The sequence below is a fragment of the Nansenia antarctica genome, assembly GCF_963989245.1.
Source record: "Nansenia antarctica genome assembly, chromosome: 17".
Lineage (NCBI taxonomy): Eukaryota > Metazoa > Chordata > Actinopteri > Argentiniformes > Microstomatidae > Nansenia > Nansenia antarctica.
The window spans coordinates 20,597,000-20,624,278 of NC_137687.1; the positions used below are offsets into that span (position 1 = coordinate 20,597,000).

The following is a 27,279-nucleotide window of genomic DNA, read 5'->3' on the forward strand; positions in this document are numbered from 1 at the left end:
TAGATATTGATAGATAGATATAGAACATACAGAGATAGTCATAGATTCATAATTGCAACACATAGGCTAGCCAGATAGATACGCATAAAAAAACGTTGCCTGTTCATGTACACAAGCAATAAATATTTGATTGTTCACATAAGCACAAGTCTGTCCAGTTTCCACAATGTAGCCTTGTTTTGCACTCTTTCCCTGTTCCACGAGCACGTCCCAACACTGTTGACCCTGTTATGACATGTTGACCATTTATATCTGCTCCAATTGTCAAACAGCCATGTCCCACACATGCCGAAATGTCATTCCGATTTGTATCCTTACATGTCAAGGGGATAGTGGAGTGAATTGGACTGGTGATCGGAAGGTTGTGAATTCAAATCCTGCCTGAAACACCACCACTAGTGTGCCCTTGAGTACTACAATTACTCCAGGGGGAATGTCCCTGTAAGTAGCTTTTGGATTAAAAGCGTTTGCTAAATGGCAAATTCTATTCTATTCATATCAGAAATGGACACAACAGTTGCATTTATTTATTTATTCATATATGTATTTATTATAGTCTACTAGACACACCAACATTTAAGACCACATATGGCCACATACACATCGACACAGTTTGTCACAGCACCTTTATTGAACAAGACATCGCAGATGACGGTGGGCTTATTGTATTTTGCCTCAAATACCTGACTTGTGAATCAGTCGATACAGCCGCCATACCATGACCTGACCAGCAGATGTCATTGTGGAGCTGCTGTATCGACTGTATCGATAGATCGACACTTTTTCCGACACAATTGTGTCGAACGTGTCAATTGCGTCGAAAGCTTCGTTTCCCCCATCCCTACTGCATAGACAAAGATGGAAGAGGACAGAGGAAGGGATGGACACACACACACACACACACACACACACACACACACACTCATCATACCCTTGTATCTGAGAGTGTGATCAGACCTGTTCCACAGTGAGCCGTTTCTTGTCAGAGCTGTAAAAGTGTTCACAAGGCAACAAAGTCTGATGGCTGGACAAAGACTCTCTATAAATATTCTTGTAAAGCAGATGTGAGACACTGGTTTCTCATTCCCTGTTGAAAACACACACACACACACACACACACACACACACAAACACACATGCACACACACACACAAACACTCCCTCTCTCTCTGTCATCCTCTCTCTCTGTCTGTCACACTCTCTCATGTTTAATCTCTCCCTCTCTTTCTGTCATCCTCTATCACCATGGTGACACATACAATTGTGTACCTTTCACAGAAGACCCCTATTCAATCACGCCTGGTACATGCCGGTGACACCCTGCCTCTCACCCATCCCAATAAAGGGACGCTACAAGCACGCCATCTTATTCTCGCTGACTGTCAAGTGTACTGTAGTTGTATTGCTGTAGTCTACTGGATTCCTGCGGTTCAGCTCGACATACAAAAGGATGGTTGGTAAGCCAAGACAATTTTTACCTCTACGATTTTCACAACATAGCTTGCTGATCATTTCTTTCTTTTTTTTTATTGATATGTTTTTAGGGCATTTCTGCTTTCTTGGGATACAGACAGTAGAGATTGACAGGAAAGATGGGTGAGGGAGAGGGGGGATAACATGCAGGATATATTGAGACCCTGCGATGATATGGCATGTGACTTAGGCCGCATTTACACTGCCAGGTAGAAATTACACAATTCACATGGCACAGATCAGGCAGCAGTAAAAAAGCACATTGAATCGGATATTCTCAGATCCGTTTCAGGCCTCAATCATATGTGGAAATAAATCTGATACGAATCTGATATCTGTAATTTTTTGAGTTTCACTCACAACAGCCGTTCAAAAGTGCGGACCTATAAACATACTTCGGAAAGCAATGGCTTGGATTATAATTTCTGTCTCATTTGCGTCCATTGTGGCTGTCTGTTTACTTTTGTTTCCGGTAACCAAACCCTCATGTATTTGTGCAGGTTGTTTCAAGTCTAAGCAAATGTAAGCACAGGTATCGGTTATGGGTCATTTTTAAAAAGTAGAAAGCAGGCGTTCCCAAAAATTGGATATGGACAAAAAATCGGAACTAGGCATTACGACCTGCAGTGTAAATGTCTGTCTACTGCGGGGTTATTGTGCTACGCCACTTAAGCGCCCCGCTGATCATTTCTGTTGTTATCATTATAACTGGCTAGGTCCTTCGTTTAGGCGACGGCTAGAAATCGGAAGGTCAGCTAACTAATTGACTCATTGTCTCTGGACAGCTGAGCCCATGGCTAGCTTTGACAAGCTCATTTCTCTCACCTTGTGTGAGAGATATTAGCATCCTCACAGGAGGGTAGGCTAGCTCGTGCTCATACTACAAGGACTACTAAGCGCTTCCTAGTTTGACATAATTCCTAGCTAGTTAGCTTGTGTAACGAACCTAGGCCCCCACAGGAGACAAGGGCCACCCTTCACCTTATAATAATAATAATAATAATAATAATAATAATAATAATATTAATAATAATAATAATAATAATACATTAGACTTATATAGAGCTTTTCTAGAAACTCAAAGACGCTTTACAAACTGAAAAGATCGAGTAGTAATAATAAAAAGAAACAAAGGGTAAGGAAGAAAGTATAGGGGCCTAATTAAGGTAGTGCTGGGGACACATGGGAAGGGGAGGGGGAGAGGGTTAACTGGTGAAGGCAAGCTTGAAGAAGTGGGTTTTGAGGGCCTGTTTAAATGGGAGGGTGTTGGCCTGTCTGATGTGGTTGGGGAGGGCGTTCCAGAGGGACAGGGCCTTATCGCCCCTCTCGTGTTGAGTTCATCAAGAGTAATTATCTGGATGAAATGGCAAGCTTGCAGCATCCCTTTACTGGGACGGTGATTTGGGGGGGGGAGGGCACTGGGCTGTACCAGGTGTGATTGAATAGGGGTCTTCCGCGAAAGGTACACAATAGTATGTGTCCCACAGCGAGGCGTCTCCCTCATCTCCTTCAGTTCCATGTGGAACCTTTCCTCTTCAGTTCCATGTGGAACCTTTCCTCTTCAGTTACATGTGGAACCTGTCCTTGTGTTTTCTCTTTCCCTTTCTCTCTCTGTCACCCTTTCTCATGTTTTCTCTCTCCCTTTCCCTGCATTACATTTGTAACCTTTTGTTTTTTTCTCTCTCTCTGTCTGTCACTTTCTCATGTTTTCACTCTCCCTCCCTCTCTCCGTCATCCTCCCTTATGTTTTCTCTCTCCCTCTCTCTCTCTGTCAGCGTGTCTCGTGTTTCCTCACCCTCTCTGTCTCCCTTGTTTTCTCTCTCTGCTCTCTCTCTGTTTGTCACCCTCTCATGTTTTCTCTCACCCTCTCTCTGTCACCCTCTCTCACATTTTCTCTCCCTCCCTCTGTCTGTCACCTTCTTGTTTTTTCTTGTTTTTTTTTATCTTTGAGATTGTTTTATCTCTCTCCGTCTCTCTCTGTCTGACTGTGTGACTGTCTAACTCTCCACCTATGTCCCCTGATGAAAACTGTGTCTTGGTCTTCTGTCCAAGACATGCACACGCGCGCACACACACACACACACACACACACACACACACGCACACATAAACGCACGCACACACACACAGACACATGTGTGGGCTTCATTAGAATGAGGGATGTTGTAGCAAGGCAGAAAGCAGCCAGAGCTGGAGGGAAGCTCTTAGACATGTTTGTCTACAGTATATTTGAATGGCGCATTGTCATGAACACACCTTACCATGACTCCATCCACCTGAGCACAGACCAGATATCACTTCAGTGTCGTGGTTTTTTCACCAGTTCCACCGCTAACACAAATTGCCAACACGCCTGCGTTTGGACTTGCGTTTGTTTTGCGCTGGCTGAAAATAGAGCCCACAGTCATTCTCAGCTGGGAGCTGGCCTGGTTTCTGTCTCACTACCATATACAGAGCACAACACACACACACATACACACACACACACATACACACAGCGTTATACACAGATAAATACACACCAGCGTTGAGTTTCCATGAAAGAGCTTAGAAGCAAAGAGACTGATGCATGAAAGACAGTTGTCTGACAGTTGACCACCACTGAACCTGCAGGACTTCACACGCAGGCTACAGCTCAAGACCATCATCTATAGGATGCCAGAGATAGAAAGAGGAAAAAGAGAGAGAGAGAGAGAGAGGATGAGATAAAAGAAACAGAAAGAAAGAGAAAACTGATCAAGAGTAGAGAAAAAGAATATTCTATAAAAGTGAGAAGGAAACGATAACAAAGAAAAAGAAAGACCTAAGAATGAAAGGGGAAAGGAAAGGTTGTTGAATAGAGAGAGAGAGATGGAGAGAGACAGGAGAAGCAGAGAGGGAGGGGGGTCTGCCATTGGCAGCCACCATGGTTCCCTTCTGTTTGGCTGTTTGTTCAAATCCTGACTGTTGTTTTTGAGGGAGCGAACTGCTGCTGTTTTGGGCAGAGCGGGTTTTGCCTAATCTGCATCTTCCCTTCACACACATATACACACACACACACACACACACACAAACACACACACACACACACAAACAAATCCACACACAAAACACCCACTGAGGGGTCCCGCCTGGAGTGACAAGCACAGTTGAAAATCGGAATAATTTCACTCTTTACTCTTCACTAGAGAATAATTGTGATGACATAGCCAAGCAATTGTAATAATAATATTTGAATATCCTCAAAATGTACGGTGGACAGAGGAAGAGAACCACCACGCGAGGCCAAAGATTGGCCAATGACGAGGCCCTATGTCTAGATGTCTACTGCTGTGTCAGAGGGGTAGTGGTGGTCTAGTGGATAGTGAGTTGGACTTGGGATCGGAAGGTTGTGAGTTCAAATCCCGCCTGAAGCCACACCACTACTAGTGTGCCCTTGGGTAAGGCACTTAGCCCTCAGTTACTCCAGGGGGAATGTCCCTGTAATTCGTAATTGTAAGTCGCTTTGGATAAAAGCGTCTGCTAAATGGCAAAAAAAAAAAAAAAATGTCTAGCTGTCTCCTGCTGTGTCAGAGTGAGGCCCTATGTGTAGATGTCTGCTGCTGTGTCAGAGGCCCTAATAGGGCGATCTGGTGGAATGACCAAAGAGGGGGCAAAGTCATTTTTCTGTTTTTTACATATGCTTAAACTACAGATTGTAAGCTTTCAAATGATGTGTCATACATAGACATCGGGAAAAAATGTAAGACAACATGAGTATTTGAAACTTGTTAACCCTGAAAACTAAATCCTGAGGAAACGGCTTTCAAAGATTTGGGACTTTTTCACACCTTCACACCGGCAGGTAATGGGCGGTAACAATAGCTGGTCAACCCCACCCCCAACCACTCCCCCTCTAGATTGACAGCTATCAGCTGTCAATACTGGTCACTGGGTCAGACAGCTATAGTTATACAGCTATAACATTATTACCTAGCAAGGTATTACCTAAGCTAATTACCCAGCTTATTATTATTTATGGTTGTTGTAACTGTTATTGTTAGTCTTTTAATGATACAAAAAAGTCTTCAATCAGAATCAGAATTTATTTTACAGTACACAAGAATAAAAATATGTCGCTTTGGTTCTTCAACAAGGTACATAGTCACAATAATAAGTAATAAAGTGATAAGTATAAGTGATGGTAGTCGCACTATAGCAGAACAATGGTGCGACAAGCTGTGCAAAGTACAATCAGTGTGCAAACATTAGTGTTAGTCACTGGGTCAGATAGACTTTTCAAAGAGAAGTTTACGGTACTTAGCTAGATATTGCTAACATTATCACCTATCAATGTTATTACTGTAGCTAATTAGCCAGCTTATTATTATGGAGGCATTAAGAGTAATTTGCTGATGTCTTGTGCTGGAAATAGTGTAGTGCTCAGTAGTCAATGTCCAGCCTTATAGTTCAACATACAACAGACTATACACAGGTAAGCATGCAAGGTCTGTGAATTGACTATCAATAGATAATAAATCATGACACAGTTCAAAATGCTGTATCTATGCCCAACTGTTCTTGTTATTCAACAAAATATTGCCAGAGTGTGTGGTTCAGGTATAACACACACCATGTCCTCAGGTATAACACACACCATGTCCTCAGGTATAACACACACCATGTCCTCAGGTATAACACACACCATGTCCTCAGGTATAACACACACCATGTCCTCAGGTATAACACACACCATGTCCTCAGGTATAACACACACCATGTCCTCAGGTATAACATACACCATGTCCTCAGGTATAACACACACCATGTCCTCAGGTATAACACACACCATGTCCTCAGGTATAACATACACCATGTCCTCAGGTATAACACACACCATGGGTCTGTCTGGTTTCACTGCTGCTGTCACATCTTCGACAGAACAGTCAGTGTCTAATCCATACCCTGTGTGTGTATGTGTGTGTGTGTATATCTGTGTGTGTGTGTGTGTGTGTGTTTATATATGTGTGTGTGTGTGTGTGTGTGTGTATATGTGTGGTGGCCTGGGAAAACCCGTCGGATGTCGCTGGCGTTCGTTTGTGGCAAAGAGCAAAAATAGATGGAAATGTCCTATTTCGGCGATTTTTATATTATGTGGTATTCTAGTACTTTGAACTCCATACTACATTATGGTGAATAAACATTTTAAGAAAACAAAAGAGAAAGTACTTATTTTTATGTTTTTGTGGTGGGTAGTTTGCTAGCGAAACAACGTCACGTTGAACGTGTCTCATTCTCAGTTAAGCAACGCACGCACACATGAGCGAAAGGAGAGACGATACTTCCACCTGTGTTATTGCCAGTTTACTGATGCTCACAATAAGCATAAAGTAATAAAATCTTAACTAGAAGACACACAAATTGATCTGTCCCTCGCATACCGACGAGGCGAGCAGACTAACACCGCATCACAAGCAGACAAACGAGACCGGACGATCTGCATAGGCTCCTCCCCCGACCCGGAGGAGAAAGGGGTCGGGGGCAGCATGGGGGCAGCATTTCTCACCTTTCACTTTTTTTGACATGATACATTAAAATGCTCATACCTTTTTAAAATAAAGGGCTATCTCAGTCATTCAACTAGTTATGAATAGCTGAGAACTTCTAATTTATGGAAATATTAAAAAATGAAAATGTCAACATGCCACCATGTGAAGGGTTTTCCCAGGCCACCACACATATATCTGTGGAGAGAGACAGGTACTCTGTGTTTAAAGAGCTGAGAGGAGAGAGACAGGTAGAGAGACAGGTAGAGACAGGTATTGTAACACTGTGGAGAGAGACAGGTACAATGACCACTCGGCTCTGAGTTGTTGAGCTGTGTCTGGTGGTGTGGAGGGCATCAAAGCTGCAACAAAAGGAAGATAGTACATTAAAATATTGCCTACAGTTACTGGCACTCCATGTTCATAAAATACTACCATACCATGTTCATAAAATAGCTAGCCTAATACATGACAATGATAATTACCTAGTCACTAGGCTAGTATTCAGAGTAGTGTTAGCGGCTAGCGCAGTGGCGTAGCGGACGGGCCCGCAAGCGACGCACCGCGGGGGGGCCCCAGCCACTAGGGGGCCCCCTAACATTGGATCCAAAAAATTTTTTTTTTTTTTTTTATAATTTTAAAAAATATAAAACAAAGAAAATAAGTGGCCCTTCATTGTGTCAACCTTAATTTTAATATATAGGCCTATATTTAAAAATATATACATAGTTAGCCGTATCCAATAGCAACATGACTTTGACGTCACACGTAGGCAGCGAGACACAAGGAAAATGAGCAAGCGAAAATACAATACAAAGTACAATAAGCATTCTTTAGGTGGTGGTAGATTCTCTATTCGGACATTATAGCCGCTATATGTGGGACTGTCGGTCCGATATTGTAAAAAAATAAAATAAAAAATTTATGTTTACGGAAGTACATGTCTCAAGTATTATCTCGGCAGTTAGTCGAGTGAAAGAAAAACAACATACAGATGATAATTCACACAATATAATACCACGAAAGCGTACAGCACTAAACAATAACATTTATTTGGGCAGCATCATACTCAAACTCAGGCAGAAGGGCAGGGTCCGGCCAGGTTCACAGTCACAGGCTGTCAGTGCATCATACAGGTACATAATTCAGCATGGTTAGGCTATATATAGCTGTTTATTTTTCTATTCTACTATTCTATTCTACTTCTGCTGTCTGCGTCTCCCTGGGTATTCCTAGACCAGATGGCAAACATTAAAGAAATGCCACAATATACCAGGACTTAAGAAACGAGATGTCCAACAAAGGATTTGACTAACCCTGGCCAATTTTACGCAACAAGTAGATTCTGATGCAGCGGAGACAGGGTTGCCAGATGGGCTGGTTTTTGGTGGATTTAGAAGTTTTTAGATTGGTTAGGTTGGAAATTCTCAATCCCATCTGGCAACCCTTAGCGGAGAGTCTACAGCTTGTATGTTTACAGATATCGCGCTGCTGTGCACACCACTCTTTGTTAAAAGAAATAAAGCTTGTACTTTTCTACTTATAATACATTCTACTGATGTAGTCTACCATTTGGTTTTAGTTATGGCTCTCACTTGTTTGTACCTTTTGCTAAGTCAAGCATTTAGAATGTAGAGTGCATATTGCGAAATTTCGCAACGTCAATAACGCATCGGCCTCTAAAAAACGCAAGTTTTTTTTTTTTTTTTTTTTTTTTTACTCCGTTGCGAAAGGGCCCCCACCGCCACCTTGCGGGGGGGCCCCGGGATTTTGCGCTACGCCACTGGGCTAGCGGCTAGCTCGTTCATAACAAACAAAGGAAGACATGTGTTTAAACTTTTAACATTTCTGTAATCTATTACACTTGACATGTTACAGTATTCCAGTATTACACACTGAACATGAGTCTTACAACTTTTTCAACGTAGACATACTAACCGTACTTTCAACTTAGACAGACATTTCCGAGCTACAATGCTAGAATGCTAACAACAATGGAACCAGCCAGGAACAATGTGCTTTCAGTTAGTTGCTAGTCGGTAATAATAAAGAAATGTCTAAATACACGAACACACTGGTTTCAACTAGTAACTAACTTAACTAACAAATTCGCTATGTACATAAATAGATCTGGCTCATAATAGATCTTACCTTACGAGTCTTAGTGGAGTAAACAAACCAGCGCGCTGCTTCCTGACTCTTCTCAAAGCAGCACTCTACTTCCTGACTCTTCGCGTAACCAAATCGATCGACCAATGAGAAACAACCTGGATCCAGTTCCTCCCCTCCCACAAGGGAGAATTTCCCGGGAGAAATCCGGTGAAAAATAAGCTTATTTTGTTGACTAAGTACACATATTTAACTATCGTAAAACTGCTCGAAAAAATAACGAGTGGGTAGTTCAAAACCTTAACTTGTGTCTGGTGACAAAAAAACGAAATCAGATTTTTTTTTTTTTTTTTTGCAAAAACGCAAATTTGAAGCCTTTGCACTTTGCGCCCGTTTCGCAGTTCGATGACGTCATGTCACCTATGTCTAGATGTCTGCTGCTGTGTCAGAGTGAGGCCCTATGTCTAGATGTCTGCTGCTGTGTCAGAGTGAGAACGCTGCTTAGGATAGAAAGGTCTGGTGTTCTTAAGTGATCTGAAAAAGGTCATGTTTGAGTGTGAATGGACCTATCGCTAAGCCACGCCCCAAAATAGAAATTGTCCAATCATATCACAGCAAAAGTCACGACAGGCAGAAAACTCAGACAAACAACTCGCTAATATCTAATGGTGAAAAGCTTCTAGACTAAATATTCTTGTCATCAAAAAACGTGTCTATTACTTACTGTGGTAAATCAGAAATCAGAAATTTGCCAACTCCCGCCATTGTAAGTCATTCAGAATGTCATTCAGTCACGGTCGGTCAGTCACTTTCAGTGTTGTTTGTTTGTCCGAGTTTTCAAAGGGGCCGTGGCTTAGCGATAGGTCTATTGAATGAGTCTCGTCTCTTCCTCCCTCTGTGGTACCTGGTGACCCTTTTATAAACGGCTCAGCAGCATGTACTGCGTGCCGACGTCAGTGCGTTGAGTGAGGCTGAATGATAGGCTGAATGATAGGCTGAATGATAGGCTCAATGATAGGTTGAATGACAAGTTGAATGATAGGCTGAATGATAGGTTGAATGATAGGCTGAATGATAGGCTGAATGATAGGCTGAATGATAGGTTGAATGATAGGTTGAATGATAGGCTGAATGATAGGCTGAATGATAGGTTGAATGATAGGTTGAATGACAGGTTGAATGATAGGCTGAATGATAGGTTGAATGATAGGTTGATAGGTTGAATGATAGGCTGAATGATAGGCTGAATGATAGGTTGATAGGTTGAATGATAGGCTGAATGATAGGCTGAATGATAGGCTGAATGATAGGCTGAATGATAGGCTGAATGACAAGTTGAATGATAGGCTGCCTCCTGCTGTGACAGAAGCATAAGCAGTAGAGTACAGAGTGTGGTAATTGTAATGACATATTTAGGCTGTGCTTGATGGCTGGGAATGAGTAGCGTCTTTGACAGTTGGGCTAACCAAGGTGTCTAACCAAGGTGTCTAAATGAAAAGGAGAAGCAGCTGTCTTTGACACCTAGAAGCATATATAAAATGGGCACAGGGTCTATGTAAGTGTTCATACTTACTCCCATTTGTAGTGTGTGTGTGTGTGTGTGTGTGTGTGTGTGTGTGTGTGTGTGTGTGTGTGTGTGTGTGTGTGTGTGTGCGTGCGTGCGTGCGTGCGTGTGTCTGTGTCTGTGTCTGTGTGTGTGTGTGTGTGTGTGTGTGTGTGTGTGTGTGTGTGCGTGTGTTATATAGTAAAAGTGTGTGCATCCTGAAGACATGCGAGTGTCATCATCAGTTTGCATTATTCAGGGCAGAGCAGAGTTAAGCAGGGCTCACCCTCCACAGCTGCTCCTTTCACACAGTCAGATACAGGCCTGGCCGCCATGCTCCTCAGCCATACCACATAGAACAGGTTGTATGTGTGCCAGGACTGGATTGGACTGCAATGCCACACTGGCATCACTTTCAACCCTTCAGAATGTATTCATCATATAGATAGGATGCAACATTCATTGACCTATTTTGCCATGTACTACTAGTACAGTTATGTGTGAGCTCCTGAGGGAGGCTACATTTGAAGTCTTTTGTGAGTGTGTGTCCATAAAGGCTGGTGCTCTCTTTTTGTGTGTGAGAGAGGGAGACACATGTGTGTGTGTGCTTGTGTCTGTGTGTCTGTTATGTGTATATGTGTACCACATGCAGCGTCACTGTTCTTGCAGTTGTGCATGTACATGTGTGTGTGTGTGTGCGTGTGCGTGCGCGTGCGTGTGTGCATACGTGTGTGAGGCGTGTGTGCCTGTGTGTGTGTGTGAGAGAGAGAGAGAGTCTTCTCTGTAGTGTCAGGCTTTGATCAGCCTCCCCTGCTCGGGAGCCAACCCTTGGTGTCTTGGAGGCAGATGAAACGTTGTGCTTCTATCCGGGACTCACAGAACACCCACTATTTTCTCCCCTTCTCTCTTCCCCCTAACAAGCTCTCCTTACCACAGCCATTTTAAAGGCTATTCACATTGTTCAGGGCTTTCATCTCATATTGCACTGTTGTATTAACTCCCCTTGATTCTACTACCCTTTATCAAAATATGCGAGAGAATAGGCTACAGTAGAATGTGCTTTAACTGGGAATGGGTGTTTTTATTTGAGTAAATGTTGGAGAAAAGAGAGGCAAACAATGGATCGTTTTATAAAAAATATATAAACCGACGGTCTCAGGGACATGATCAAGTGCTCCTCTTCTTCTTTTTCTTGGTCTTTGTCTCAATATTTGGCTGTTGTTGCCTCCCTTGCTCTCTCTCTCTTGCTCTCTCTCTTGCTCTCTCTCTCTCTCTTGCTCTCTCTCTTGCTCTCTCTCTCTCTCTCTCTCTTTCTCTCTCTCTCTAGCAATTCACTTAATTCAAAAGCTGATTTACTGACTAGATTGCTACCATTCCTACCATTATTATTACTAACATTTGCCAAAGGAGGTGACATAATGGTCAAAATAAATCTATTAACGTGTCTCTCTTTCTCTTTTTCCTCTTATCTCCCCCACCTCCTCCCCTCCCTCATTCCGTGTATCTGTTTCCCCCTACCTCACTCTCTGTCCTCTTTCGTTTTTCTTTCCATTTACCTCACAACTCATCTTCCCTCCTTCTCTGACCTTGACACCTGTCCCTGTCCCTCTCTCTATCTCATCCTTTCCTCTCTCATTCACTCACTCACTCTTTCTCTCTACCATTCCCTCTCTCTCATTTCTCCCACCTCTGTTTTTTACCACATCCCCCAACCCCTCCTCTCCTCTTATAGGGTTCCTGAGTACAGGGGACCAGTCTGCCAAGGGGAACTATGGTCTATTGGACCAGATCCAGGCTCTGCGTTGGCTCAATGAGAACATCGGACATTTTGGGGGTGACCCGGAGCGCATCACCATCTTTGGTTCTGGAGCTGGGGCGTCCTGTGTCAACCTGCTTATCCTCTCCCACCACTCCGAGGGTAAGGCTTCCCACTAGCCCTAGTATGGATTACCTTTATCTATTGTTTGGTTTTTGAGAACACCCACCGATCACAGGAGAAGATCATACACTGGGTTTACACTGGGTCTATCAGGAGGGCAAGAGGCAGAAACTCACGTCACCAGAATAATTAATCTAGATTGAGATTATCTATCACACAGGCCCTGGTTTATTTAAAACCTACCTAGTTATTCATTTTGTGGTATAATTATACAGAGCGATACAAGTACGACACATGTCGTACAATAGCTTGATACAAGTAAAAGACAAATATTATTATTAGTCATGGAAGGCAACAGGGATATACAGTAGTCACTGAAAAAATAGAGAATTACTGTCGATTTTGTGCAACTGCATGATCCTTCAGGGTGGTGTGGGTTAAATTGAACTCACTCAAAGAGTAAGAGGGGTAGATTGCTTCAACACTCTGATGAAATGAGATACATCCTGTTGTTCTTACTCTGAGAACAGGAGGTGGACAACTGCTTCTGAGGGTAAGTGGTGTGGTCAAGGAGAATGAGAGCCTTACACAGGCACAGAGACAAGGGCTTATAGTGGGAGCAATGTGGTCAAATGACCTGCAGACAAACCTCCACACACACACACACACACACACACGCGCGCGCGCGCAAACACACACACACACACACACACACACACACACTACTACTTTGATCATGCTGCACTCCCAGGCCTCCTTAGACCCTCTGTGTACCCTCCTCTGGTAGACACAGACTACAGATGAAAGGAGCAGAGATTAGAAGCTGTGCTCTCTAAATCTATACCAGTGTTTCCATCATCACTTGCGTGTGTGTGTGTGTGTGAGTGTGTCTGTCTGTCTAAAAATGAAGAAGATTGCATGCATACTCATGTATGTATGTGTGTCTTCTACTTACATGTATGAGAGTATGTAATGTATGTCATATTCTGTGTATGTATCTGTAAATAGAACACGTGTATTCCATGTCCTGTGTGTATATACTGTATATATATATATATATATATATATATATATATATATACAGTGCTACTTTAAAGTATGTGACCCCTTGCAATTATAGATTTTTTTGGTTTTTACCATGAAATCTTTATTTAATCAGTCTTTTTTATCTGACATAACAGGTTTATATTTACTAATTCCATATGTTGGTTTAGAGGGAATCATGCGTGCAGTAGGAAAACTAAATTATAAAGAAATGAGTGCAGGTGCAAAAATAAGTGAACCTCTTCAGTCAATAGCTTGTGGCACCTCCATTAGCAGCGATAACTTGGAGTAAAAGTCTTGTATAGCCACTAATCAGTCTCTGACATCTGTTTTGAGATATTTTTGCCCACTCCTCCTTACAGAAGTGAGTCAATTGAGTGAGGTTTGAGGGGTGTCTGGCATTGAACTGCCTGCTTCAGGTCCTGCCACAGCATCTCAATTGGATTTAGGTCAGAATTTGGCTTGGCCAATCTGAAACACAAATCTTCTTTATCCTGAGCCATTCTTTAGTAGATGTGTTTGAATGCTTTGGGTCGTTGTCCCATTTTCAGCCGAGCTTTAGCTCCTTGGCTGATGGCTTGAAGTTCTGTATACAAATCTCCTGGTATACCTCAAAATTCATGGTTCCCTTAATGATGTGGAGACGGCCAGGTCCAGAGGAGGAAAAGCAGCCCCAGATCATGACAGTCCCACCACCATGGTTGACTGTTGGGATAAGGTTCTTTTGGTGGTAGGCAGTGTTGGGGTTTCGCCAAACATAGTGGATTTGATTGTGACCAATAAGGTCAATTTTTGAATTCATCTGTCCAGAGAATGGACTTCCAGAAACCTTCAGGCATGTCCAGATGGTCTCCGGCAAAGTTAAGAAGGGCAGTTTGGTTATTTTTTGACAGCAGAGGCTTCTTCCTAGCAACCCTCCCACGAATGCCATTTTGATTCAGCGTTCTTCTTATTGTTGAAACATGCGAAGTTACCTGAGATGCAGCAAGGGAGGTCTGCAAATCTCTAAATATTATGTTTGGGTTGGTTTTTACCTGATTTGTAATTTTTCTTGTGGCTCTTGGGGATATTTTGGAAGGGTGTCCACTTCTAGGCCGAGTTGCTGTCATGTTAAATGCTCTCCATTTGTAAATGATTTGCCTCACAGTGGACTAATGGAGTTCAAATCTTCTATAGCCTTCCGCAGACTGATGTGCTCTCACTAACCTCTTCCTGATGTCCTCTGAGATCTCCATGGTGTGTTTTACATTCACCTGTATGGATAACACAACACGGACCAGGTTTCCTATCTCTATTTATCAGTCCCACCCAAACTCTTTCCTAAATATCTCTCCTTCGACTGGTTCATTTGGTATCCAATTATTTACCCACCGTATTCTACTTACCTACTTGATTTAACCAAGGCAATGGTTATTCAGTGAACTTGGGGATTCACTTATTGTTGCACCTGCACTAATTTCTTTATAATTTAGTTTTTCTTCTACACGCACGATTCCCTAAACCAACAATATGGAATTGGTAAATATAAAACTGGTTCTGATTAAATTCACATACTTTCAAGCAGCACTGTATCTATACAGTACAGTATAGTACAGTACAGTATCTATACAGTACAGTAAACATGAAAGAAGAATCTCCATGCATGTCCGTGTCTTCCTCTCCCCTACATCCCTTAACCTACATGTCCCATGATCCTCTCCGGTCATTGACTCCTGTCTCCTCTGTCTGCCACTCGCCCCCTCTGCTTTGCCATCGTCAAACCCATCTTCATCATCCTCGTTGTCCTCGTCACCTCTGTCATCGTCATCTAACATCAGCCCTGCAGACTCCATCTGTCAGCCCTCCCCCCCCAGGCTGCAGGTAAGGAATGACAGCACTCCCCCTGGGGGACGGGATCATGTCAGCCCACTCCGCAAATCAACTGTGACATGCCGGAAGACACATCATTCTTATGGGGAAAAGTTCTATGGGAGGGAGGAGAAGGAGATCTAGATGTGAAGGAGTGTAATGAGCAGGGAGAGGGCGGGAGGGGGCGGGAGAGGAAGGAGGGGGAACATGGAGGGAGGGAGGGTGAAGGAGGATGCACTGAGGAAGTAACGGGTAAAGAGATAAACAGATTTGTTTAGGTGAATTGAATGGAGATGGGCACTGCCTCAGCCAAATTGTTTCTCTCTCTCTCTCTCTCTCTCTCTCTCTCTCTCTCTCTCTCTCTCTCTCTCTCTCTCCCTACTCTATCTCTTTCTCTCAACTTTTGCTCTCATAATTTGTCCTGCTCTCTCTCTCCCTCTCCTCTCTCTCTCTCTCTCTCTCTCTCTCTCTCTCTCTCTCTCTCTCTCTCTCTCTCTCTCTCTCTCTCTCTCTCTCTCTCTCTCTCTCCCCCTGTCTCTTTGAGAGGTAGTGCAGTAGGGTGAGGCTGCCTCTCCAGTAATTGATTTCCCAGGGAAAGGGGCTCTGCATCGCTGCTTAATAATTAACCAGCCAATCTGCAGGAGAGGAAAGTAGTGCAGAGAAAGGAGGCGAGGTGAGGGGAGTAGTGCAGAGAATGGAGGCATACACTCCCATAATGGAACACTACAGAAACTCACTCAGACAAACAGAGGAGATAGAGAGAAAGAGAGAGAGAGAGAAAGAGAAAGAGAGAGAGAGAGAACTCTGGTGAGGCAAAGAAGAGAAGGATACATCTCTAACTGCAGCAACCAGTCTAGCTATTCCCAAAGCCTCCCTCAGTCTGAGAGACAGCCCATATAATCCCAGGTCTGCGTATGAAGTTCTATTTTTTCTCTCAGGTTTGTTTCAGGTTGGTTCCAGCCAGCAGGATATAAGGGAAGAGAGAACAACCCAACCTTACCCTCCCCACGTCAGAGCTTTCCATGTGTGTTGTTTGGTTGTTGAGGTCTAAAAAACGTGTGTCTCTCCCAGGTTTGTTTCAGCGGGCCATAGCCCAGAGTGGCTCAGCCATCTCCAGCTGGTCTGTGAACTACCAGCCTCTGAAGTACACCAAGATCCTGGCCCGCAAGGTGGGCTGCAGCATGACAGAGACAGCAGAACTGGTGGACTGCCTCCGCAGGAAGAACTTCCGGGAGCTGGTGGACCAGGACATCCAACCGGCCCGCTACCACATCGCCTTCGGACCCGTGGTGGACGGAGACGTGGTACCGGACGACCCAGAGATCCTCATGCAACAGGTTTGGAACTTCCCACCTCTTAATGTTCCTTTAATAGTTGTTATAGGATCAAGAGGGACACATTTTGTGACAGTGTCTGGGTAAGAAGTCCTCATGTCCTCATGGTCATTGTTCTGTTTGTTTTTTCTCCAGATTATGAAAGTGCAGATTGTAAGCTTTCAAATGACGTGTCATGAGAATAGTTGAAGAAGATATGTTGATTTGAATGTTGTTTCACCTCAAACCAATAGCGGAGAAACGCGCTCGGAATCAAAACACAGGCAAAACAGCTGCTAATAGCTAGTGCTAAAAAGGGGGAGCGTGTCTATGGTCCCACAGCCCAATGGACCCACATATCTAAGTAATAATAATAATAATAATAATAATAATAATAATACATTAGACTTATATAGCGCTTTTCTAGACACTCAAAGACGCTTAATCTTAATCTAAAGTCATCTAACTAACCCTAACCCTAGCCCTAATCCTAGCCATAACCCTAATCCTAACCCTAGCCCTAACCCTAACACTGACCCTAACCCTAGTCCTAACCCTAACCTTATCCCTAGCCCACCTTTGAAATCTTAGAAATGTGGGACCATTGAGCTCTGGGAACATAGGGATGACCCCCTAAAAAGGAACATCGCTACAAACATGTAACTGCATGTTTAGCATATCACAACATGCTGTAGCTACACATAATTAGATGATCACACAATCCTTGCTTTTGAACACATCCTGAAATGAAAGTTTGTTTACAAGCCATGTATCACTTACCAGTAGCCTACGGCAGATGAGACTACGGGCCCTATTATGCACTTCTTAACTTGCCGTCTTAAGTCTTAATTAAGACGCACCGCCAGGTTAAGACCTACCGCCACCCTTATTATGCGCTTCATACGCGCTACTGCTATTATGCAGGTGTCGATAGGCGCCCACACATAAGATGTAAAACTCCCGTGCATATATTACTCATTGTGGGAGTGTTCATATGTTAATGAAGTGCACTAGGCGCCCCTGCTATTATGCGATCTGACTTTGCTCCTAGCGCTAAGTGGTTTGAAAAGTTCTTAAGTTTAGACTTCATGCACGTTTTGAAACACGAGCGCGCCTCCGTGGTTTGCGCATGCATGTGGGCACACATGAACACGCACGTGGCTCCACGGCAAGACGTCAATTACGGTCACAGTATAAATGCCACCACTGGCAAATGTTAAGCCAGAGAGAGAGAACAATGGAATATATCCTAGGAAGGAATTATGATAAACGAAGAAGGCGCGACGAGCGCATATACCGGCAACGATATCAATATCAAATCAATCCTGGATTCGTGATCTAAGCATTTTAGCGCTTTCAATTGGTGATCCAACTGTTAATAATGCTATAATATATTGCAATTACAATTATATTATAGCCTATTATTAAAATATGTATAATATAGCCTATATATATTCTTTTATTCTGTTTACAGAGCAGCAATGCTTGTATGAGCTGCGCTTCACCCGTCAGGCAGTAACTGACATATGTCGTTTGGTCAGCAATGACCTCATGCACGAGCTTGTTACTTTCTTCTGCAGAGAAGCGCGCTGACCTCCTTCTTAGGACTTCCATAATAGCATGGCGCTAAAGACTCAACGCAGCCGGTTCTTAAAGGGAATGGCACCTGGCACGCTGATTGGGTTGATTGAGAAGACGCCCAAAACACACCCATGACTAATTTCTTTGCTTAGCGCCGGGTTTTAGGCGCCCACTACCGCACGCATAATAGCAAAGTGGCCTTGACCACGCCTCCACGTCTTAAGTTTAGATCTACCGCCTCGTCTTATTGCTTAAGACTTATGAAGTGCATAATAGGGCCCTACGAATCCAATTCACAAATTCAAAGTTTATTATTATTATATTATGATTATTTCAGAAATCTCTCTTTGTATACGTTATCTCTGGGGAGAAAAAAACAGATGCAAACAGTAAACAAAAACACACAAAATCTGTCCCTTTGTATTTTAGGTAAAAAGTCTATACTCTGACCCTGGCTGTGTCAGCAATGTGCACTTCCCTGTTTGCTCCACTAGGGGGAGTTCCTGAACTACGACATCCTGATAGGAGTGAACCAGGGAGAGGGCCTGAAGTTTGTGGATGACAGTGAGGACAACGACGGTATCTCAGCTGCAGCCTTTGACTACACCATATCCAACTTTGTGGATAATCTTTACGGCTATCCTGAGGGTGAGACGTCCTTCTATGCAGTATAGATCTGCCTCTTTTGTTTTGACCCCTTTAAATGTATATTATGTATACTGTGTGACAAATTAGTGACACCAAAACTCACTGTTTATATTGGTTTTATATGGTTAGTTTATATTGGTTTTATAATATTGTATTATTTTGTATTCATAATAGACATAAGTCTAAATGACAGGTCAGTAAAACTACACTACAGAATACAGATATAGAACACTAAACACAACAGGTTTTTTAACAGCTGCTGCCAGGTCAGACTGAATCATCAACCCGCTGTTCTAAGATCAGCCCCAAGCAGCACACAGCAGGCCTCTGTGGAGAGAGAGATACATGTTGATAATGCAGTCACAGTGCTCAAGTTGTTCTTTGTTATTTGTCTCACACGCACCTGCACACATGCATACTGTACACACACACACACACACATATACAGGGCAGGCAGAACGGCAGGATTCGATTTCATAGTACGCACAGAAACGTAACACAACTTTGCAGAAATAGCGCAGACTAGCCTACAATATACATAGGTTGGATGGTTGTATCACCTATAACTCGCTCTACACAGAGCGCAGCAACACAAACATTATGGTGACGGCGCACCTCGAAACACAGATGAAAACATAGCCCAGGTGACAGCGCACCTAACTAGGGCTGTTACGATTCGTCGACGTCGTCGACGTAATCGACTACGTCAATACGTCGACTTGCGTAATGTGCGTCGGTGAGTAGATTTTTTTTTTTTTTTTTAATAAGCAAAAAAAAAAGCAAAAAAAAAAAAAGCTAAAATGAAATGGCCTATCACAGCAGTACGTCTGCAATGAACGAGCACCTCAAGCGAAAGCATCCTGGAGCTCTTTGTGAAGACAGCCGCAAGATAGCACCACCGTAAGTCACCGTTGGATTTCTGTTCACTTTTCCGGCCGTGTATGAGTGAAAAATGGATAGCTACTAGCTAATGTTACACAAGCAATGTAGCTCACCACAGTTTGTATGTCTTGTCTTCTGGTGTTAGTAACGTTAGCTATGTAGCTGGCTAGCTACGGTAGCCTATTGTCATTGTGGTGCTCGCACCTACTGTACGTTATCTAGCTCGCAGCTCGCATGCTACGTTAGCATCAATTTAGCTAATCATAACATAGCAGCGAGAGTAACGTTAGCTAGCTATGTAGCTACTATGTGTTGTGGTGATGGACAGACTTCTAAATGGCCATGTTGGCATTCAAGTTGGCTAAACATAGCAGTGAGGTGGAAATTAAGGGGCCTACACATGATAAGATTTATTTTATTTTTTATTTTTTTATCGAACAGTAAAAAAAATATCGGTAAATTAGTCGTTAGAGTTAGACTAATCGACTAACCGAAAAAATAATCGCTATATTAATCGTTAGAAAAATTGTCGTTTGGGACAGCCCTACACCTAACACATGGGGAAAACAAAGGGCCTATTTGGTGACACTGTGACAGCGCACCAATACATAGGCTAGCACCGAAATGAGAGTTTTGCACTCACTTTAGGCCTACAACACACACAGCAGCATACACGTTTCAACGACCAGATATGCGACACTATAAGCTAGCCCAGACAGAAGCCGCTGCACCACTTAACAATAAAAGCAAGACCAAACCAATCCGACTGGCAACAAAATCCTAAAATGTTCCTACCTATTTGAAGTGAAGTCTGCGCCTCCCCGTTGCATCAAACTCCAGCAGAATGGCCTCCGCATCAATAGGAATATCAAGATGTATATTCATAAGGGCAAGTCCACTCAGTCTCTTGTCTGTCATGCTGTTCCGGAGATATGTCTTCAAGAGACGTAAACAGCTGAATGAACGCTCCGCACTGGTAGTGGACACAGGCATTGTTAGGAGAACCTTCATGACAGTATGCACGTTGGGGTAGAAGTCTGCGGTTAGTCTCAGAACTTGGAGGATGTCACTGGTGGCAGGTGTATCATGCGGCCTGTTGCGCTCCCTCCACAGATTAAGCTCCATATCTGCAGTGTCAACACTGGGCATCAGCGCACCATACTCCTCCTTGATCTCCATCCATAAACTGTCCGTCAACAGTGGCGGGTAGAAGGCACTGGGCTTTAAGACGTGGCAGTGCAAGGCATACTCTGTCTCTCACCTCTGTGGTCAGGTGGTCGATGAACGGAAAGAAAATGGTTCTTTTCCAGTACTCTTGTGGGTTTTCTGCAGGTGTGTTAGACCTGTGGGCTTGACTTTTGGCGATGCGAGGCAGTGAAGGGACGACATCAACAATCGCAGCCAGAGAGCATGTTTTTCCCCATATATCGCTGTATGTGGAGTCATCTCTTTTGCGCTCAAGCACTCTCACAAGATCCGTGGCCATTTGAGCGGCCATAGGTAGCTCGCATTCTGGGTTCTGTAAGCCATTACTCAGCGGTGTTGGGCAGTGAAGAAGCTCCTGAGTAATGATTAGACAGACGATGAATTCAAAGGTCTCCATGGCCCGAGTGAGGGAGGATGCTGTGGAGCTGCATTTGGCGTCAGTATCTGTTTTCAGCTCAGCCAGTGTGGTTAACACGTCCTTGTAGTTTTCGATTATAGTAGACAGGCACATATCATGCTGAGACCAGCGGGTATCAGAGAACTTTTGGAGGCGTTTTTTGCTGCTACTGTTGCTCAGTAAGCACTGTAAGCGCTTTGGGGAGGCTGTGATCTCTTGACTTGTTTGCAGAGTATTGCGGACCACAGGGATTTTCGTTGAGTGCACAATCGCTAGGTTTAGCGCATTATTTCTACAGTGCACATGGCGGCAGCAGGGTACTGTACTCTAATGCGCGCCTGAACGCCTCGCACCTTCCCACTGACATTCCCAGCGCCGTCATACCCCTGTCCAACCATACGAGCAGGATCCAGATCCAGTTCTCTTAATCGGTTTAACAGAAGTTGGGTCAAGGTCTCGCCTGTTGTGTCAAATGAGTGACAAGTCAAATCAAATCAAATCAAATGTATTTACAGTAGTGACAGTGACGTAAACACCAATCATTGGCCTTTATGTAATATTTCAAACTAACAGGTTGAGTGAATTACAGAAAAAAAAAATCCTTAAAAAAATGTGTACGCACAGTGCGTACAGGATTCCAGCTGCCGGCGCCACTGCATACACACACACACACACACACACACACACACACACACACCTTGCTCGTCCTCTCCAGTTTTTTCGACTCTACACATTCCACATTCCACTTGCTCTTTCTCTCCTGATTATTATCATGTCGCTTGTCTTTTCCTCCTATGCTCATTCACTATGACTTATCTCTATCCCCTTTCTCTCTTTCTTTCTCTCTCACTCACTGTCTTTCTCACCCCCCCCCCCGCCCTATCCCCTCTCTCTCTTTCTTTCTTTCTCTCTCACTCTCTCTCTCACCCCCCCCTCTATCCCCTCTCTCTCTTTCGTTCTCTCTCTCACCCCCCCCCAGGTAAGGACATCCTGAGGGAGACCATTAAGTTCATGTACACCGACTGGGCCGACCGGGACAACGGGGAGATGAGGAGGAAGACCCTGCTGGCGCTGTTCACAGACCACCAGTGGGTGGCGCCGGCGGTGGCGACCGCCAAGCTGCACGCCGAGTTCCAGTCTCCCGTCTACTTCTACACCTTCTACCACCACTGCCAGACGGAGACACGGCCCGAGTGGGCAGACGCGGCCCACGGGGACGAGATCCCCTACGTGTTCGGGGTGCCCATGATCGGAGCCACCGATCTGTTCCCCTGCAACTTCTCCAAGAACGACGTCATGCTCAGTGCCGTGGTCATGACCTACTGGACCAACTTCGCCAAGACCGGGTAGGTCGTAGGTGCCTGGTCGTAGGTGCCTGGTCACAGGGCGCGTGGATCTGTACCTCGCCCCACTGCCATCCGGGCGTAGGTACAGAACACTAAGATGCAAAAGGGCTCGCTTCGATCCCCGCAGCCATTGTTGCCTTAAATAATAGACCGCGCTGAGTGTGTGTACTTGTGTATCTGTCATGTGTAGTACTGTCTGTGTTATACAGTGTTGTATGTATATATGTATACTGTATTGTGAAATATACAGTAGTGTGAAAATGAATTTCCCCCTGGGGACAATAAATCTAATCTAATCTGATAGCTCCAGATGAACTCTAACACACTCACTTGTTCTTCCTTGTTTGTTTGTTTGCATGAACACGTTGGTATGACTGATCCCAAAATCGTCGGACATAATTCCTTCCGTTCTTTTCCAGGGACCCCAACCTGCCGGTCCCTCAGGACACCAAGTTCATCCACACCAAGCCCAACCGCTTCGAGGAGGTCATCTGGACCAAGTTCAACTCCAAGGACAAGCAGTACCTCCACATCGGTCTGAAGCCCCGCGTCCGGGACAACTACCGGGCCAACAAGGTGGCCTTCTGGCTGGAGCTGGTCCCCCACCTCCACAGCCTCCACGAGGAGCTGCTGAGCTCCACCACCACGCGCCTGCCCCCCGGCACATCCCGCACCCCCTGGAAGCCCGGGCCCCGCACCCGACCTCCCCCGACCCCCCCTTCCGAACCGGATCTGGACGGCACCGAGCCCTACCGCGTGCCCCCGTTCCCCGGGGAGACCCGGGACTACTCCACGGAACTGAGCGTGACGGTGGCCGTGGGCGCCTCGCTGCTCTTCCTCAACATCCTGGCCTTCGCCGCGCTCTACTACAAGCGGGACAAGCGGCACGAGATGAGACGCCACCGGCTGTCGCCGCAGCGGGGGGGGCCGGCCAACGACCTGGCGCACAGCCAGGAGGAGGAGATCATGTCCCTGCAGATGAAGCACTCGGAGCACGACTCCCACCACGACCTGGAGCCCCTCAGGCCCCACGACATCTTGCGGCCCGCCTGCCCGCCCGACTACACCCTGGCCCTGCGCCGGGCCCCGGATGACGTGCCCCTCATGACCCCCAACACTATCACCATGATCCCCAGCACCATCACCGGCATGCAGCCCCTCCACGCCTTCAACACGTACCCCTCCGCCGGCCACAACAACACCTTGCCACACCCCCACTCCACCACCCGTGTATAGTAGAGCTCCCCCGCGGCGGAGGGGAGGACTCTGGCCCTCTCTCTCTCTCTCTCTCTCTCTCTCTCTCTCTCTCTCTCTCTCTGTCTCTTACTCTCTGTTTCTCTTAACATCAGCCTCCCTCCTGCTGCTGCTAACTTACAACAGCCTCTCCTGCTGGGGCTGTGTGAGGCCAAACTGAACTGCATGGCAGCAGGTGGGGGGGGGGAGGCGGGGGGGGGGGGTTCGAAATTCGAAGAAACTATATTGGGGGAAGGGGGGAGGGGTGGTTCTATTCTATTCTCTGACATCCCCCACCCCTGTCCATTGGACGATCATCTGCCTCTTTATATGTGTTTATCGCTTGTTTTCTCATCCCTTTTTCTTATCGGGTCTTTTGTGGGCTCTGGGGGGGTGGGGGAGATCCTTTGTATCCATCCTGTGTGTGTGTGTGTGTGTGTGTGTGTGTGTGCGTGCGTGCGTGCGTGCGTGCGTGCGTGCGTGTGTGCGTGCGTGCGTGCGAGGGGGGGTTCCTCTCTCATATCCCTGCTTTGTAGCCGCTTCTCTTTTCTACATCCCGCTCTCTCCCTGCTCTGTACTTCTTATTTAACCAGCCATGTAGTTCTGTCCATCTCCCCATAATCTAGGTCATGGGCTGTTGGAGTCTTTTTGATATGAGGCACCGTACATACAGTAAGCAGACGTATAACATGAACATATTGATATTCTGATATCATAATTTCTACCAGCATTCTTGGTGCCAGGTGTGTACTGTATGATTTACCATTCAAGGAAACTGGGAGACGGAGGGCGTTCCTTCTGATACTGTGCATTCATGGAAAGTGCCCCAAAAAAAAAACGGCCTCTCTTGTGCTTTTCTTTCATCTTTTTCAGCGTTTTTGTTGTATTGTTACTTTCTATCCTTTTTTTTGTGGAAAGATTTTTAAATATATATATATATATATATATATATATATATATATATATATATATAGTTATATATAAATGTGTACAAAGAAGAAAATATATAAAAGGTTTCTCAGTGGGGATCTATGCATGAGTTATTTTTAAGAAAAGAAAATGATCATGGGAAAAGGACACTGAATATTCAATGTTCGCACACTCATTTCACACATGTGTTCTTCATGCTTCTTTTCTGTAAGGGGCAGGGGGGGGGGGTCACTGAAAAGAGTAAAAACAATGATAACACTGATTCTACAGTAGCACATTGCTTTTGCCATCTCACCTCAACCCATAACCATCTCTCTACAATTGCACGACATGCTTCCGGCACCTTCCTCCCTCCCTCTCTTCCATCCTGGTCCTCTGTCATTCAGCCAGTTTCCCCAGAGGGCCCTCGTATGTACAGCATGATGAGTTCTAGGGGCCACTTCAGTAGCTCTGTCTTTGTCTCCCTGCCAGGCTCTCCACAGAGCCCTGGGCCCCCCCGCCCCGCCACACTGACTCACAGTGGCATTCACAATGTCATAGAGGCAGAGACGCTGCAGGTCTAAAGCTAGTCTTATTTATGTGATGCCTTTCTGGGTTGAGGTCCTCCCTCCCCAGAGTAGCAGGGCAGGGTACATACAGAGAAGCAGGGCAGGGTACATACATACATACATACCCAAGCCTAGGCTCCCCACCTGCATTCACGCTCCTCTACAGCAAGGGATAGGCAGCTTTCATTCTCTCTCTCTTTCTCTCACACACTCATATTCTCCTTCTCCTACTGTCTGTGCCTCTATTTCCAGCACATGCATATTCTGTTTGATGAAAGTGTGTGTGTGTGTCTGTGTGTCTGTGTGTGTGTGTGTGTCGGTCTGTCTGTGTCTGTCTGTCTGTGAGGCATGTCAGCCATGCTTCACAGGTAATCAGAGTGTAAAGAGAGAATGAGGGGAGAGAGAGAGAGAGACAGACATCCTATCTCTGAGACTCATGCTCACGATGCCAAACCACACTCCAAAATCTGATTCCTCTAGCTGCTTACACACAAGCTCTTTTGTTCTCTGTCATCCTATTTTCCATCTCCTTCCAGCTCCTTCCACCAGTCAACATTCGTTTGATTCCAGACTGCTTTACTTGCAAGCATTGAGCTTGCTGTGAGGTAGACCAATGGGAAAAGCTGAGAGCGAAATTAAGAACCACACTTCTTTTAAACTCATAGCTTCACTGTAATCCCCCACATCTCCTGACCTCCCTTCTTCCACAGCTGTACATTTAACTCTAAGCACACTGAGGGTGTCTGAGGGTCCGCCAGGGCCTTGGATGGAGATCTACGAGAGGAACAGGAGTGAGGATGCCTAGACAGGGTAGCGGCAACGTGATCAACTGCTGCTGTTTTTTTTGTTTTAGTTATGAAAGGGAGGGGCACGAAAATGAAAGTGTCCTCCACAGGCAGAGCCTTCCATTCCCTCACAGGGCCAGCAGAGGGTAGTCATGGGTAATATGATAGTTAACCCACCACCATCCCACTGAACTGCAGTGCTGTACGCCAACAGCACACATCCACTATGGGGAGGGGGGAACATTAGCAACAGTGTTGTCTCTGCCTGTGTTTAGCTTTAGGTGTTCGTTTGGTTTCTATTTCATTACTGCTTGAAGGATTGTCGAGGTGGGGCTGAAATGGGAGAGAGTGCAGTGGTGGTGGGGTCAGTGGTGGTGGGGTCAGGCGTGTTGTTGAGAGAGTGCAGTGGTGGTGGGGTCAGTGGTGGTGGGGTCAGTGGTGGTGGGGTCAGGCGTGTTGTTGAGAGAGTGCAGTGCTGGTGGGGTCAGTGGTGGTGGGGTCAGGCGTGTTGTTGAGCGAGTCGGGTGGTGGAAGGGCTGATCAGCTGCACAATAAAAGGAGGACTAGACTGGGGTTGTGTGGGTGGGATTGAGGGGGAGAGGAAGGTTGTGTGGGTGGGACGTTGTGGATTCTCTACAGAAGAGACGGTGGGATCATGGAACAAGCTGTGCTCTTGGAGGACAAACCTGTGAAAGACTCCAAAGCAAAGTCATCACAGCCTTAAACAAAGAGGGAAAACGAGTGGGAGAGTTGGCTGCTTGATGTGAAAAGGGACAGACAAAGGCACCGACATCTTATTTCAAAGATGAAAGCGAGATGGGGCGTCTGTCCTATGGAGGGTCTCTGTGCCATTAGATCCTTATGAACTATTTTATACTTATTCCTGTGAATAAGAGGGGTAATAAGAGGATGCAAAGAAATCTACTACGACTACTTTAATGGAGGAGAACAGGGATAGTTCCTTTTTTTCTGTTATTTTACTTGTCTATTTTATAAGCTTATACACGCTG

At 45.1% G+C, this 27,279-nt stretch overlaps 1 protein-coding gene across 8 annotated transcripts in view; it reads left to right on the forward strand.

The window, feature by feature from the left end:
* nlgn2a (neuroligin 2a) overlaps positions 1–24,009 on the forward strand; it is a gene marked incomplete at both ends in the record, with an annotated part of 150,007 nt that extends 125,998 nt beyond the window's left edge. For all 8 annotated transcript variants that reach the window (XM_080547505.1, XM_080547507.1, XM_080547506.1 and 5 more), the window contains 5 exons: positions 12,362–12,547; positions 16,472–16,737; positions 18,789–18,942; positions 22,407–22,773; positions 23,193–24,009. In XM_080547505.1, the coding sequence (XP_080403631.1) occupies positions 12,362–12,547; positions 16,472–16,737; positions 18,789–18,942; positions 22,407–22,773; positions 23,193–24,009 (1,790 nt within the window). The remainder of the gene's footprint in view (positions 1–12,361; positions 12,548–16,471; positions 16,738–18,788; positions 18,943–22,406; positions 22,774–23,192) is intronic.
* Positions 24,010–27,279: the final 3,270 nt, after the last annotated feature.